The 16,841-nt window shown below is 53.1% G+C and overlaps 1 protein-coding gene across 1 annotated transcript; it reads left to right on the top strand.

Annotated features, from left to right (window-relative positions):
• The first annotated feature begins 780 nt into the window (after positions 1 to 780).
• Positions 781 to 13,528, top strand: LGI3 (leucine rich repeat LGI family member 3). The gene is made up of 8 exons (XM_074939979.1): positions 781 to 1,944; positions 4,718 to 4,789; positions 5,350 to 5,421; positions 5,687 to 5,758; positions 6,225 to 6,296; positions 6,839 to 7,008; positions 7,209 to 7,373; positions 8,553 to 13,528. Exons 1-8 carry the CDS (start codon positions 1,733 to 1,735, stop codon positions 9,368 to 9,370), a joined length of 1,653 nt encoding a protein of 550 aa, XP_074796080.1. The 5' UTR covers positions 781 to 1,732; the 3' UTR covers positions 9,371 to 13,528.
• The last annotated feature ends 3,313 nt before the right edge of the window (positions 13,529 to 16,841 follow it).

Genomic DNA, 16,841 nt, shown 5'->3' with positions numbered 1-16,841 from the left:
CTATTAGGTCCCCAGCTTCCCCGCCTGAGGCCTTGGAGCCTGCACAGGAGGTTGGTCCTTTGTGCTGGTTTTGCACTGGAAGTGCTGGCCTAGCCCTCAGCAGAAAGAGCTCTCCTTGTATTTTTCTTGCCCTCAGGCTATCAGGTGCACCCTGAGCTTCAGGACTGCCCCCAGCGTACTGCCCTGCTTCCTGGAGAAAGTACAGATGGAGCGATGAGGCCCCTTCCAGTGAAGGGGAGCTGGGCTGCCATAATGTGTCCTGCCCCAGATCCACCCATCCCCTCACTCCATAGCTTCTGGCCATGTCCCTCCCTTTGCCGTCTCCCCTCTCCTGCCCCGTGGGAGCTCAGTGACAACCCCATGACTTGACAATCACTTCTCCCCTTGCCCTGCCTCCACTGGGCCCCGGGACCCTTGTTTGTTTGTTGTCAGTGTCCTGGCCTCAGGCCCAGCTGCGGAGAGTAAGAATGCCCTCTATAGAGCCATCCCCTCTCATTGTTAGCCAGGAGAAGGCTGTGCCTGGAACGGTAGCCACTGGTTGGCTTGTGCCTCACAAGTCATTCCGGTCATCATAAATTATCTAAGAGAGCTCAGCAAGGACATGTCAGACAGGAGGGGGTTGGGGAGTGTACGGGGTGGTGGTGGCAGGGGTTGATGGGGGAGGGAATCGGTGACATCGGTAGAATGCTGCAAACCCAGGGGCACAGGGCAGAGAGATCGGAAGGAAATGAGCAGGCAGGGAGGACAAAGCTGAGGCCCCTGTTTCAGGTGGGAGGATCCTGCTGCAGGTGAAGGTCTTTGTGAAGCTGGCAGGAATGAGTGTGATGGGGAGGGTGGGTCAGCAAGGGCCAGAAGCCAATGGAAGAGTCTGTGCTTCAACTAACCATGCTCTCGGGATACACACAAGAGCACTCAGGTGCACACACTTCCATGTGCACACCTGTTCACCCACCCAAGTACACTGACCCACATGTACATATTCACACACTTATGCCTGCATGTGCACCCATTTTCATACACACACATAAACAAACGCACAAGCGCACATAGAACACACACAACCCAGGCGCACACAGGCTCATGCAGTCACAAAAGCACACACAAACTCTCAGGCACATAAGAGCCTGGTCAGAGCCGTTCACAACCCATACATGCTCCATCGTGCACAGCCCCGCACATACAAAGTACACACACAGTCAGATATTTGTATACACACCGCATTTGCATGCACACTACAAACATTCACAGTTACATTCTTGCACATATATTTTCACATTCACATGCACACACAGAGAGACACACAAACACGCATGCAGAAGTCATACCTGGAGAGAGAGACACACATACACACTGTTACATGCGGTACATACACACACTCACACCTGCAAACACACTAGTGCATGCAGTATGCACATGCACACATACTATTGCACGTGGCACACTCCCACGCTCCCCATGCACCACAGACAACCCCAGCCGTGCTATCACTTTGACGAATCATTCAGCAGCAAAGCACTCCTGCTTCCCCCACCCCAGCAGTTGAGTGTGGTGCTCTGCAGAGAAGCATGATGGACTGTGGCATCCTCACTCCCAGGATTGCTTCAGCTCTTCACTGCAGCTCCTGGGCTTGAGAGCAAAGCCAGGAGAGGAGGGAGGATTACATAGCAGAGCTGAAGCAACAATCTACGGGGGGCATTCTTCTCCTGGAGGGGACGGAGGACAGGCCAGGGAGATGGCTGAGCTGCAGCCAGGGAAAGTGATGCGGAGGGGGCAAGTCCTTGCCTTCCTCCTGTTCAGCCTGGCCTACCTCTGGCTGCCTGCAGGCTCCAAGCGAGCCCCCAAGCTGCCCCCGTGTCCCCAGAGCTGCTCCTGCACCAGGGACACTGCCTTCTGCATCGACTCCAAAGCTGTCCCCAGGAACCTGCCCACGGAGGTCATTTCCCTGTGAGTATCAGCAGAGCAGGAGGGAGTGATCACTGGGATGAGGGATAGGGATATGGTGGGGGAGGTAGGCGGGCTGGGGGAATGTCTGGAAGCATTGGGGTTGGGGTTGAGGGAGATGGAGGTGGGGAATCCCTGGGGTTGATCGAGCTTTAGACTAAAAGGCTGAGGGCCCTTGTTGCTACTGGAGGGTTCCCAGAAGGCAGCATATTCCTTGGGGTTACATCGGAATGGGGTTGTTGTGGGTTCACTAACACCGAGAGAGATGGTGTGTGTGTGAATCCATGGGGTATATGTGTGCACAAATGTATAATGTGTGTTCCATAATAACCCTCTGTGTGCATGCAGGTTATCGTGCATGTATGCTGTAGCTGCTTATTTGTATGAGAAAATCATGTATGTGTGCATGTAAACATATGCATGTCTGCATGACCATGCTGGGTGTCTATACCTCTTGGATGTATTTTTCTTTCTGATCATGTTATATGTCTGGGTGTGCATCAGTGTAAGCTTGCGTGAGCATGTTGTTGATCATGTGGGGGAGGGGTGTGTTGTGCAAATGCATTATGTTTATAAATGAGCATGTTTGTGTATGGAAGTGTGTGTGTGTGTGAGAATGAAAGCTAGGTGTATGAAAAGTAGTGCATGTTGGTGCAAGTGCAGTAAGTGTGTGTGTGTGGGGAGAGCGGTACATGAACACTCTTTCATCTGTGTGTTGTAGGGTGACCAGATGTCCTGATTTTATAGGGACGGTCCTGATTTTGGGGTCTTTTTCTTATATAGGCTCCTATTACCCCCCACCCCCATCCCGATTTTTCATATTTGGTATCTGGTCACCCTAGTGTATTGCCACCTCCTGGGTAGCTCCTCAGCCCAGAAATAGGCAGCCCTTTCCTTTCCACTGTTTGTCACAGCTGATCCAGACCTACAATAGGTCCTGATTGCCCTCTTTGGCGTGGCACCATGCCACCTCTCATTGACCTCGAAAAGCTCCTAACTCTGCCTGCGGGTCCCTCCTGACCTGGCTGGGGTGAGAGCAGAGAAGGAAAAGGAATGGTTTGATCTAATCTCATGCGCCTGTCACTGCTGTATCTCCGCAGTGACACACTGGAACTGACCCTTTGTAGATTGCCATGGTGTGTGGGGAAGGTGTGCGCGTGTGCTTGATATGTGTGTGTGTGTGTCTGGTGCCCCTGCATTTTTTCTCTGAGGTGTGCATCTGCTGTGTGGCGTTTGCGTGCGTGTGTGTGTGTATGTGTCTGATTTTAGAGTGTGTGCATGTGAGAGAGAGTCCCCTTTTTGTCTGCTGTGTGTGTGCGCTGCATGCTTCCCCTGGCTATGTCCCTGGTGGGGCCTGAGAAATTCCGTAGGAACACAGGAGCTGCCAGACTGGATCAGACCCGAGGGCCATCTAGCCCAGTATCCTGTCTCTGAGAGCGGCCAGCACAATAGCAGATGGGAGATAATCTGCCTCCCACCCCCTGGATAACTCCCATCCTGGTCTCTAATAGAGATTGTCTGAAGCCCTGAAGTATACCCCATTTCTGCCCATCCTAGGTCCCTTGTCCTTGGCTTGACCCGCTCAAACCCTAGAGCCGAGGGTGGGAGGCCTGCTGACTTCATTCTTTAATTGTCTGCAGGAGCACTCTTCCTTCCTGCACACGCTGGCTCTGCTGCAGTCCATCCTCCTTGCCAGGGTGCTGGGGAGTGGGAGAATGGGATGATGCAAATGAGGAGCACCTGCTCTATGCTGCGGGTCCTGCATTGCATTAGCAATTCTGCCCCTGCCTCCGTTGGTTTATTTCCAATCAGACTGCACTTGTTGGACCTGTCCCAGGCAGACCAGCTCTCTGCAGCAGGAGGCAGGCAGGCTCCCTTTGCCGAAGCATGGCCCTATCGACTGGTTAAGGGGTCCCAAGGCTCCCTGGACCTTCGGGCTGTAATTACAGCAAAAGAGAGAGAGAGCTCTTTAAATATACCTCCTCCATCTGGAGAGCAGAGGGCAGATATAAACCTCCCCCGGAAAGGCCGTGCCTGGATTCAAGAGCAGTAACTGGAGCATGCCAAGCTAGGACTAGGATAACAGGAGACTGCAGATCAGCACTGAGGAGTGTTGGCAGAGCTGTGGCAGGCCCCGGGTGGGAGAGCAGGGCGGCTGTGGGCCAGCATTGAGGGGCATTGGCAGAGCAACACGAGACGCAGAGATGCTTACACAGCACGTACCAGTTGAACTGGGCAGGAAATGCTTGTCCTCACCTGCGAGGATTTTCAAGATTTCTACATTTTCCCCATCCTGAATCAGGACCAAAAGTTGAAATCTTGAAAATGTTTGCAAACCAAAGATCGGTAGAAAATTTCAAATTGCGTCTAGGGAAATGCATCGTTTCGATTTCGACCTTTTTAAAAAAACGTTTCTTTTACCATGCACTAAAATTTTGAAACAAATTCATTTTGACCTGAAAAACAAACCTTTTTTTTTCATTTGGAAAATGTCAAAAAGCCGAGGCCTTGGCAATTTAAAATGTGTTTTCAAATTTGTTCGGAAACGGGGAAACTCATAGAAACCAACCATCCTTCCCTGCGGGCAGCTTTGGTTTCTGTGAACGGACATTTCCCCACAAAAAACAAATTTCCCTGAAAAGTCCCAACGGGCTCTGCACACTGCTGTCTGCCTAGCTCCAACCCACACTATGCTGCTGTCACTTTTCTGAGTGCTAAACACCCCATCCTCCTGGAATGGTCCTGAGCTTTTCTCTCCTCCTTTCCTTCTCCGCAGGACCATGGTGAACGCGGCCTTTACTGAAATCAAAGCAGCAGCCTTCGCTCACATCCCCCTCCTGCAGTTCCTGTACGTCTCTGGGTCTCTCATTGGGATGGGGGCTTGTTATTGCCAGGGCGGTCCCCAAGGATGGGGACACAGGCCTTCCCATGCCCTGTGAGGCAGCATGGGCTGGTAAAGGCTCGGCAGAGTCTCCCTGGGGAGGCCTTGGAGCTGTAATGTTTGATCTCCCCCAAAGCTGGGCATGCCTGATCTAGGTGGCTGAATGGTGAGGTCATGGGAGATACAGATGGGCAGAGAAGACCTCCCCGCTATCCCCTCTCTCTGGGACAAACCACAGGCACGAGGGAGGACTCTGCTCCCCCATCATCCTACACTGAGGCACTCCAGCGCCGAGCAATGGGAAGGCCTCCCCCGCGGCATCGGAGGTTAACCCCTGACCACGGCTGAGCTGCAGTAGGTAGCATTTGAACTCACAGCCTGCGTCCAGACCTCTGCCTTCTCGGTGCACCCGCAGCAGAGGGAAGGGGTTCCAGTCTGTGGTATTCTCAGCCTAGCACCCCCAATGCAGCCCAGCCTTGCTGGAGATGGTGGCCCCCGGAGCTGATGTCTCGCTTTTCTCTTTGCAGATTACTGAACTCCAACAAGTTTATGCTGATCGGGGACGATGCCTTCACCGGCCTCTCCCACCTGCAGTACCTGTACGTGCGCCTCTCCTTCGCACTGGGGTCGGCTGGAGGGAGGCGATGGTGGGAATTGGGAGGAGAAGGTCTTGGAGGGGGGTTGCAGGGAAGGTGCCACCTCTGGTTAGGGTTGGGGGGTCGCGGCATCCCACTCCATGGATGCTCCCCTCCCATCTGAAATGGCCACCCCAGGAGAGAGGGGAGCTCAGTCCCTGGGGCTGCTTGGCAGCACCACCTCTCAGGGAGCAGAGGGCATGACCTGTGTCCCCGTTTGTCCCCTCAGGTTCATTGAGAACAATGACATCCGCTCTCTGTCGAAATTCACCTTCCGAGGGCTGAAGTCCCTGACACACCTGTGAGTATGACCCGTGCCGGTGGACATGGCACACTTTGCATGAGCCTATGGGTAGAGTGCACCTAGCACGCGCCTGTGGATATGGCATTCCCATGGGCATGCCAAACCTCACAGGCACTTGTGAGTACAGCACACCTCACATATGCTGTGGGTATAATGTGTGCCACAGAGCTTGTGGGTATGATACGCTTGGCATGCCGGACACGTGCCTGTGGGGATGGCATGCCTGACAGAGTAGTACAACAGGACCATCTATTTGTGAGTTTCGCAACGAGCAGACAACCCTGTCTCTCTGACTTTTAGGGTGGTAGCTCCACCTATCAAAAAAAGCCAGAGCCGTGGGGTAGGGAGTTGCCACTGTGGACACAGTGCTAGCTTCCAGGCCAGACCTTCTGCCCAGGGTCCGTTCAGAAGGAGGTGCCATTTTTCCTGGCAATAAGTCTCTCTCTCTCTCTCTCTCTCTCAGATCTTTGGCCAACAACAACCTGCAGATGCTGCCCAGAGATATCTTCACATCCCTGGACATCCTCAGTGACCTGTAAGGCCCAGCCCAGGCCTCCTGCCACCACTTGGGGCCTGTTATTGAGGGAGACGCTGTCCCATGCTGTGTAGAGCCAACGAGCAGGATATCAGAGCCCAGGAACCTTGATCCCGGGCTGGGCCAAGGTCCTCGCAGCAGCCCAACCTGCCTCCCCATTCTCCTGCCTACCCCAGTGCCTTCACCCCACCCCTCCTGGCCTGCAGATCCAGCGCCCAGCTCCCTAGCATTCTCTTTGGGGCTGGAGGGCATCAATATCCACACGCACCTTTGGGCTCTATGGGCTCAGAGCACAGGCGGGAGAACAGAGGGATGGGTCTCTTTAATGAGGCACAAGGGACTAAATGTGCTCCCCACCCACACACCAGGGTTGAGACTAGCTCCCCCAGAGCTGGAACCATTTCCTTCTCCAGGCCCAGACTGTAAACACATGCTTTGGGGTTCCCGGCCTTGTCCGTAGCTGGGGGGTGATGGAGGGGCGGTAGTGGGGTTCCACTGCTCATGTGACCAGTGCTCCATTGTAAACCCTCCACCACCCTCAGGGACCTCCGGGGCAACGCTTTGATCTGCGACTGCAAAATCAAGTGGCTGGTGGAATGGGTGGAGAGGACCAATGCCACGGTGCCTGCCACCTTCTGCAGCAGCCCTGTCCGCTACCAGGGGCAGAAGATCCGGGACCTGGCCCTCAAGGACTTTGACTGCATCACGACAGGTAGGAGTGGCTGCTGCTCTCACTGCTTCACTAGGCACGGCTGGAGGCAGGGGAGAGTGGATACGGGGCCACTTTCCATGGGCGTGGTTGAAAAGCAAAGCCGTTGGTCATGCTGCCATGGCCAGGGAGCAGTGGGCTGGGTGGTGTGATGGGGGTCCCCACTGCTGCCACATCTTCACCTATTGCACCTTCCCTCCCAGACTTTGTGGTGCACCAGGTCCTGCCATTCCAGTCGGTGTCAGCTGAGCCCTTTGTCTACAGCAGTGACCTCTACGTAGCACTGGCCCAGCCCAGTGCCAGCAGCTGCACCATCCTCAAGTGGGACTATGTGGAGCGCAAGCTAAGGGACTTTGACCGCATCCCTGGTAAGGACCAGCCATGCAGACAGACATTCTGCCATGGCCATGTACTTCCCTGGAGGAGTGGGGCCAGAGGTGGGAGACAACAAGTCCCATTATAGTGAGCACTAGGAGAAACAGCAAGATCCTGTTATCAGAGGTTCATGGTCACTTGCAATCAGTCACTCATTGCCTGAGCCATGAAGAGGCACATGGCAGGGGGCTAGTAAGAGGGCACATTAGCCTCCCTGGTGCGGTTCAGGGCGGGTTCCTGGGAGGCTGTGAGTTACCCTAGGGGTTTACAGTGCAGAGCTTAGGGTCAGAAACACCTGGCAGTGCCGGGTGGTTCTTCCCACTCCCTTTGGCAGAGGCAGGGAGTGTGGATTGCAGGAGCTGCATCCTCGCTGTCACAGCAAAGCAACCTGGAGCCCCCTTCAGATTGAAGGCCAACAGCAGGGTGCATGCATGCGTATATGGAGAGTCTCCAAATGTTTGTGTGTACATGTGAAAGTGCCACTGTGGGTGTATATTTGAGTGGTTATAGAATCAGAGAAGCGTAGGACTGGAAGGGACCTCGACAGGACATCTAATTCATCTCCTTGCACTGAGGCAGGACCAAGTAAACCTAGATCATCCCTGACAGGTGTTTGTCCAACCTGTTCTTAAATTCCTCCAGTGACGGGGATTCCACCACCTCCCTGGGAAGCCCAGTCTAAGGGAGGGTATGGATTTTCCATGACTATGCAGGTGCGGGCAGAGGCATGGGGTATGTGTGTATGCAAGCAGGTATGCTAACGCTGCTCACCTGGGACACTCTCCTCCACTAGCTACTGGAAGCTGCTCCAGAGTTGGACATCATCCTTCCAGGTGGGCACCGAAATCCAGTCCGGGTTCTTCTCCTCTCCCCGCATTCCAGGAAGCGCATGTGCCTGTGAGGGACACAGGTGAAAAATATCTTCAGTCCTGACAGGGAGAGGGAACCCTCAGCCTAATTCACTTTGGGTATGAAGAGCTGGAACTGGATTTCTCTGCCCACCTGGCATGGGCTCTGGGTGCATCGCCTGGGAGGACGAGAATCTGGGCTGGATCTCTGTGGCCGCCCAGAATGGGCTCTGGGTGCAGACCATGTCTGATGCAGGCACAGTGTGCGCTGGAGCAGGGGGCCGAGGGCCTCCCCTGCTGACTCTGACTCTTGCCCCCTTGCAGCTCATTCGGCCGTGTACTGCAAGCCCATCGTGGCTCAGTCGCAGCTCTACGTGGTGGTGGCACAACTCTTCGGCGGCTCCTACATCTACCGGTGGGACACCAACGTGGACAAGTTCATCAAGATCCAGGACATGGATAGCAGGAAGATCCGCAAGCCCAATGACATCGAGGCCTTCCAGATTGACGGCGACTGGTACTTCGTCATCGCCGACAGCTCCAAGGCCGGCTCCACCAGCCTCTACCGCTGGAACCAGAATGGCTTCTACTCCCACCAGGCCCTGCACCCCTGGCACCGTGACACCGACGTGGAATACGTGGAGAACGAAGGCAAGCCCTGGCTCATCATCTCCAGCAGCTCCCAGGCCCCTGTCATCTACCAGTGGAGCCGTGCCCAGAAGCAGTTTGTGCAGCAGGGGGAGGTGGCCGAGGTGATGGACGTGCAGCTGGTCAAGCACTTCAAGTTCAAGAAAGACAATTACCTGTGCCTCAGCCGCTACATCGGGGACTCCAAGGTGGTCAAGTGGGAGGGGCAGCGCTTCACCGAGCTGCAGACCCTGCCCTCACGGGGCTCCATGGTCATGCAGCCCTTCCTGGTGTCCCAGCGCCAGTACATGGTGCTGGGCAGCGACTTCTCCTTCACCCACGTTTACCTCTGGGACGAGGAGAAGCAGAAGTTTGTCAAGTTCCAGGAACTCTCCATCCAAGCTCCCCGGGCCTTCCACTATGTCCCCTTGGAGGACATGGATGTCCTGCTGGCCCCCAGCTTCAAGAGCAGCACGCTGGTCTACAGGCACGTTGTGGTGGACCTCAGCTTGTAGGGGGTGCCCCTGCCACCTGCCCAGCTCCCTGCCTCACGCCTAGACACTGTGCAGAGAAAATATTCTTCCACTTGCAACACCCCTGGAGCAGGGGACTCCAGCGCCCTGCCTCTCCTCAGGCTAAGGCTTCCTGTCTGTGCCCATGTGCTGCCCCACAGCCATATCCAGGGACAGGTCCAGAACACATACATACTCACACAGACCCATGAGTACATGCATACCCAGCACACATTCCATCCAGACACTCATATTCATGAGTGTATCCTCACCACAGTCATCCCTCCATAGATAAACTCATACCCACATGCCCTCCAGCATCTCGTACACATTGCATCCCTGCCCATCTGCCTTCAGCGTGCGCACACTCCAGCACCCCCAAGTACACTCCTTCCCAGTCTTCTAGCCATACCATGTGCATCTACACTCACTCTTTATATGTCCATGCAATCCCTGTGCACCCCATTAGGAACAAACACACGTTCCTGCACCCCTTACCCTCACATCCATCTCCCTGCATCGAGTCTTATATTCATGCCCATATACTGCCGTGCATGGACACCCACGTCCATGTACACCCTCAGATCCATGCCTGTACACATCCACTCTCACTACTGCACTTTCCACGCACACACAGCTACTCCCGTGTGCACAGTCTTATGGGCGAACCCAGATTCGGTGCATCGGCGGTGCACCACATCACGCTGCCTCTCCCACCCACCGACACACGCATGCATCCCTGTATCTGTCACCCCGAACCCTCCCTGCAGTTCCCTCTGCACACATGCTCCTGTCCCCATACACAGCGCTGGGGATCGGGCCTGGAAGAAGAAAGTCCCTTGTCGTGACTTCTCCCAAACTCTTCCTGCAGCCTCTGCCGCACTTCCTGTAGCCATCACCCATGTTCAGACTGTAGAGACACTGCTCTGGGCGGCTGCACCACTCCTGAGACCACCTGACCCCCTTTGTCTCCTGCATCCGCCCTGCAAGAGGGCTCTTTGGAAGTGTGCCCAGTGGCAACATCAGCCCAGATTGTCCCAGCTTCCTCAGTGAGCTGCCTTCCAAGGCCCACTGGGAGCTAATGGAAGTATAGAGGCACCCTTTGTATCTCCCCCACTTTACTGCAGTGACCTGCTTTACTTCCCTCCAGGCATAGTCTCTCTGTCAAGCTGCAGGGGGCAACATTGTCCAGTGGTTAGTGTAAGGGACTGGGGCTCAGGAGCCCAGGCTTGGCTTTTCCACTGAGCTGCTGTGTGACCTTGGGTAAATTGTCGTGCCTCAGTTTCCCCTTCTGTAAAAGGGAGATACTGTCGCTCGGCCTCCTTTGTGATCTGCAGACAGGAAGAGCTATCAGCATGCTAGCTATCAAGTCTAGTGCATGAGCCCATGTGCCTTGGGTGCATAAATCCCCATGCACAAATCCAGGGCCAGTGGAGAGGGTCAGAGAGCATGCGCTAGTGCACAACTCTAGTGCACGTGCCCAGTACACCATCCCCGTGCATATGCACCGGTGCACAATCCCAGAGCAGAAATGTAGTGCATCTGCTCCAGTGCACAACCCTGCTGCGTAAGCACCAGTGCCTCTTTCAGGGCAGGCTGGATGAGCAGCTAAAGGGAAATATCCCTGTTCTGGTCTGTCTAGTGTGTGGATTTCTATCCTGCTTTCGCTTGCCATGTGTGTACATGGCTCAAGTTAAACAGAATTGCTGGCAGCCACAGCGACAGGGAGTGACAGGAGAGACTCCTCCAGGGAGTCACACGTCCCATACAAGAGAAGGAAGCCAGGGTTTCCTGAACTACCAAGTTTCAGCCCACCCAGCTCCTGGCATGATCCCAGTGCTGGCTTTGCCTGGCCTTTGATGTTTATGGATGACATCAACCGATGGCCACAGGGCCCAGATCATCTCTCGGTCTCACTAGTGTGTTCCCCACTGAAAGGGTGGAGTCGCGTCGGTGTCAGTGATAGGATCAATTGTCCCCTGTATTCTACTCAGGGAGATAGAATTCCAGCCCCCAGGCTGATTCTCATTCACCTCTGAGCCTCTTTACACCACATGCCCAAAGAGCATGTAACTAATCGACTCCCATGTGGAGGCCAGGTTGGCGCGAAGGGGCTGTCGTGTCTACAAGAATTAGACCCGTAGTGTCTCGATGTCCCCTTTGTCTCTAGTGCATCACCGGGGATTGGAGCAAAGGTCCCAGTTTGCTCTGTGATTCTATATGTCCCAGGCATTGGTAGGCACAGAGCAGCTCAGCCGGCGATCGTTTCCCAGCTGTGGGAAAAGCCTGCACATCTACAAGACGTGCAGCGAGGAGCTCTCCCTTCCTACTGTGCTTATTTCCTTTGATCATCAGAGAGGGATTGGGGACTGGTTCCCTGTGCCCGGTTTGCTGATATCCTGCTTGTGTGTTGGGGAAATGAGACCCTGCCCCTGCTCACTTCCTCATAGGGTGCCTAGAGATGGGGAACATCAGAAAGTTGTGCTCCAAACCCCCTCTCCTCTGGGGTCTCTGGGCCTCTTGCAACTGCAGACCTCAAAGGCAGGGGGCTTTCTGGTGGGTCGGAACCAGGGAAAAGGAACTTTGGTAGTTGGTTTTGGTGCTTCATCTCCTGGGAGGCTAACCAGGCGAAGGCATCTGTTTCCCATTACATCTCTCTGTTTATTCATCCATATTGCTGATCCACAGACTAGCCCCATCTCTAGCCGTTTGTTTCTATGGCTCATGTCCTCAAAAGTCTTTAGGTGCCTAATTCCCATTGAAATCAATAGGTGGTAGGCACCTAAATACCTTTGAGGATCTGGGCCTCTATCCCTACTTATCCCTCCTTTCCCCCAACAGTTTGGTCATGCAAAGCATGGAAGAGCTGAGGATGGGCAATGTGTCGCCGCCTCCTGCCTGTGGGTGTGGTTTCACACAGGAGATAAAAGCCTACTATTGCTGCTCACTGCAGGAATTATCCCTTTAGCACTGATGGCTCCAGGTTCAAACCCTGCAGGTTGTTACTGGTGGAGGACAGGTTGTTACTTTTGCAGTAGGGATACCTAGAAAGAAGGGGAAGGCTGATCAGCAGGTGAGGGCTTCAGGAGGGTTCCCCTATCCCTAACAGAGAATGAGCCTGAGCTCTTCAGGCATAAGGGCATCTCGCCTGTCCTAACCAATTTACTCCTGAGCAGCAGTGCCCCAGTCTCAAACCCGCCTTCCCCTGCAGCTCCCACAGGCCCTGATCCTCCTCCCATTGGAGCGAGTGGCACAGCTCCCGCAGACTCCAGTGGGAGCAGGAGCAGGCTCAGGGGAGCCTGCTGTCAGTGTGCAGTGACCCCATCAGCAGCCTCCTGTTCCCCTCGCTCTCCCGCGGGAGAGAGGAGCAGCCCTGAGGTTCTTTCGCCATCTGCTGGGGAGTGGTGACAGGGACGGCCTGAGCCTGCTGTGCGGGGGCTGGAGCGGGGGGGCTCCACATGCTGTTCTCTCATTAGCTGCCTGTAGCTTCCCTCTCGGCCACACTGCCCCTCTCCTCAGCCCCCCAGAGCAGGATGCTCTCTGCATACGACTTATAACCGAGGTGTACAAGCTCTACCGAAATGCTTCCGAAAATAAACGCACTGTGACACTTCTGCTGTCCTTTGTTCTGAACCATGAGCTCTGTGGTACGGAACGTGCCAGCCCCAGGGATGGAGTGTGTGTGTGTGTGTCTGTGTGAGTGAGTGAATGCACAACCTAATGGGGGTGTTTCAAACCTGATAATACTCTCCTCCCTGAGCATCCTCTCCCTTTCATCCCAAAATAGCCCCTTCCTGATCCCACAGTTCCTCTCCCAGTCCCGGCACACACATCCCCTCCCCTAATCTCATAATATTTCCTCTCCTTAATCCCAGAATTTCCTTCCCACTAATCCCTGACCCTCCACCCTGGCAACACATAGCCCCTCCAGTTCCAGCACACCATGCTTTCCCTTGAACCCCTTCTCCATTTTATCCCCAACTGAGAGAGAAGGTTCAGGGATCTGCAGTTGCCTGTGGCCAGTGCTTTCTTTCACATTGCTCTCAGGGGACCTCTTGACAGCATCTGGCCACCTCCCAGCCTGAAATGTCCCCTGCTGGTCACCCAAGAGCTAGGCAATCGTAGCTGGACTCCTGCCACCCCCTATCCCAGCCCCCGTTACAAGTGAGAACTCAGATGCATGTGGAAAACCTTTGAGCCCTATGTCAGGCACATTTCCAACCCAATTGGCCAAAGGAAGGGGCAGAAATTCTCCTGACAGATACTTTATGACTCGTACTGTGTCCATCCGTCCATCCATCCAATACTATACATGCCCATCTATCTAGCTGTCTTTCTGTCTCTGTGACTGTATGTACCTACTCTCTCTCACCATAGATATTCATTCACTCTATCTATTTTACACATTGCTCGTCCCAATAGTAGCCAGGGTGCTGTCAATACTATTATCAGGAGGCAATATTTAAGCAATAATGACTGAGAGAGCATGGCTGGGCCCCTTGGTAAACAGATGAAGGAGTTGCGGGCCCAAGAGACAGCCTGGTCATTAGCTGATATGGAATGGCCCACCCACTGGTCATTTTTATTTTTATAAGGCCTGACCCAAAGCCCACTGAAATCAATGGGATGTTTTCTGTTGAATTCAGAGGGTTTTGGATCAGGTCCATACAACATGACACAGTGACTGCATTTCTGTGCTTTAAGGATTAGCAGTTGAATACCTTGTACAATGGCCAGGGCTCACACTGGCTGTGACTCTCATGGCTGGTCCATTCATTCCCAATTGGCTGTGCTCAGCAGGGACAGTCCCTGTTTATTTTTCCCAGCCGACTATCACTTTCTCCTCTGTGATTCAACCCCAACAGCCCCCAGTGTTTCTCAATACCAACCACCGGGGCCACCTGGGGTTTTTCCTGAGGCCACCATAGCCTCCTGGACAGAGATGGGGAGGGCCAGGGGGCAAAGCAACAGCCCCTCCCTGCAGCGCCCAGGGGCTTAGGAGGCAGGCTTCGACCTCCCCCACTCCCGCCTGGCTCCAGCCATGGGGCTCCGGCTCTGGGCTTCAGCCCTGGGCAGCAGGGCTTGAGCAGGGCCAGCCTGATGGGGTGCCATGGTCAAGATGCAAGAAGTGGGGTGAGCCTGAGGTGCAAGGCCATGAAAGGGAGCTGAGGACAATGGGGGGGCGGGGGGAGGAGCAGGGCCCAGGGGATGATGGAAAACCCGTGGGGCAGTGGGGAGGCAGCACGGGCTAGAGGCAATGGGTGGAGGGCCAAATTATCATGTAATGGTGGAGGGCACCAAAATATTACTACATTATTTTTATTATTGAGTCTGCAAAAAAAAAATCCTACATAAATTAATTACACTGATTTGGACATGTATATGTATATATTTATTTGTTTTTCGTAAAGTTAATTAAGTAGTTTTAGGAAAATTTGTCAAAGTGGCCACTAGCAAGAGTTGACGGCCGCCCTCTGAGGCCACCAAAAATTTTGTTGTGAGAACCCCTGCACTAGTCCAATAGGGATCAATAGAAATCAAAGGGAGCCCCCAAATGCCTCGGTTTATAGATTCTAGAGGCTGGAAAAGGTCTTTCCCTGGTGGTGAAAGGTTAGCGGAGTGGTCGATGGGAAAGCAGGGCTTGCTCCCAGCCTTCCATTAGCTTTATAACCCACAGCAGCCTTCACGATATTTTATTCAATACTGAATTAAACTAAGTGGTGTGTGGCACCCAGGAACAGGAACCACTCTGGTTTCTTATATAATCAAACTCTACCTTGAAAAAACATCTGCTGGGTGTTCCCCAGACAAAGAATCCTAGGTAAATATCCGTGGTGGATCAGCACACCAGGACCGAGTATACAACAGCTGCTCAGACACTGTGACAACAGAGAATTACACCAGGAGCCGGATGGTCCCACCTAATTCGACCAAGGGCTGATTTTTCATAAGGGCTGAGTCCATTTTGCACAATAGTGAATTTGCACAGACAGGCTCCCTGGTGCAAATCGGAGGCAGCCCTCATTTGCAAACCCAAGCATTGTGCAAATTAAGGCAGGGATTTCCCAAGTGAGTCCCACTGAAAGGGACACCAGCTCCCTTAGCTCCATTTGGAAATACCAGTCTGTCCAATTTGCACCAGAGATTAACTTTCACCAGGTTTGCATCTCTTCCCATCCCCACCCGCCAGGTGTGCATCTACCATAAATCGCCTGTGAAATGATGTAGGTTTGCAACTCAAAACCACTCACAAGAATAGCACCATTCAGTTGCGCTCACAGCTTCCCAGAAAACGGAAAGGGGATTGCTTGTTGTGGAGGCTTCTGACATAAAGCTCATAGGTCAAATTCACCCCTGGTATAACTCCATTATCTTTAGTGTTACATCCGGGAGGAATGTCAGTCCCCCTGCAATTAAAGAAGTTGCCACCTGCATAGCATGCAGATAACCACAGTCGGTGTTTGGCTGGGCCTTGGATTTAAGAAAAGGACTTGTGACAGCCCTTCTACAAAAATAACGTACTGCAGGATCCTTCAAGCATGAGCCAATACACCATTATTTGCAATGTTGACACTGCAGGGAGCGGGGCTGTTAATGCAAGATGCTGTCCTATTATTTTGATAAAGGAGTTTTCCAAACATTGCAGGGCCCAGGGAAATTGGCTACCAATTCATCACAGAGATTGAATGGCAGGAACTTTGTTCTCACAACCAATCTTTCCTATCACTGCGGTATCTAGGCACCAAAGTTTCATCGGAGCCTGTGATCATGTGAGAGAGTCATCAGAGCATGTAATCGTCCTTTGCCCTTTTTGGGGAGGATCTCAATGCATTTTATATGTGTCAATGAATTTTCACAATGTCCCTGTGTTGTAGGGATTATCATCTGCATTTTACATGAGGGAAACTGAGGCATGGATTGCTTTCCCCAGTTCAGCAAAGCATTTAACCATGTGCTTCATTTTAATCCTGTACTTAAATCCCACGCACTTAAAAGTTAAGCACATGCTTTGCCGAATTGGGGGCATTGATTTTAATAGGCTTTGAAAGACTGCCTGACCTTAAGGTCAGACAGCAAAATCAATGGTAGATCTAGGAGTACAACTCAGATCTACAGAATCTCCATCTCCAAGCCTTCAAAAATCATGAGATTTTAAAAAATAACAATACACTTTTGGCTCTTTTTCTTTGTGTACTGGTTTCTGAGCTTTCAGGGTGCACTCAGGTCATGTTTTCAGGTTTTTTTCTGCAACCAATAGAATTAGAAACTTGCTTTTATTTCTAATGAAAACTGCAATTCTCACCTAATCATATGACTCCAGGAGCTGGGGCAAACATCAAATATAGTGAGACTTGACGACACTGGGTCTACTGAGTCCCAGGTCTGGGTTTTAACCAGAAGACCATCCCTCCTCCTGCTTGTGTAGCTCACAAGTACCTATGCATCTCTCAACGGACATACGCGCACTGTACGA

The sequence above is a fragment of the Natator depressus genome, chromosome 26 (genome assembly GCF_965152275.1).
Source record: "Natator depressus isolate rNatDep1 chromosome 26, rNatDep2.hap1, whole genome shotgun sequence".
Taxonomy (NCBI): domain Eukaryota; kingdom Metazoa; phylum Chordata; order Testudines; family Cheloniidae; genus Natator; species Natator depressus.
The sequence above is the reverse complement of the archived record's forward strand: the minus strand, read 5'-3'. Positions and strand labels throughout refer to the sequence as shown.

Bases quoted from the DNA above. Each gene is read 5' to 3' on its own strand.
- LGI3 (XM_074939979.1), top strand. From the start codon at position 1,733: ATGGCTGAGCTGCAGCCAGGGAAAGTGATGCGGAGGGGGCAAGTCCTT. The intron at 1,945-4,717 runs GTGAGTATCAGC...CCTTCTCCGCAG, and splicing joins CCCACGGAGGTCATTTCCCT to GACCATGGTGAACGCGGCCT. The intron at 7,374-8,552 runs GTAAGGACCAGC...GCCCCCTTGCAG, and splicing joins GGACTTTGACCGCATCCCTG to CTCATTCGGCCGTGTACTGC.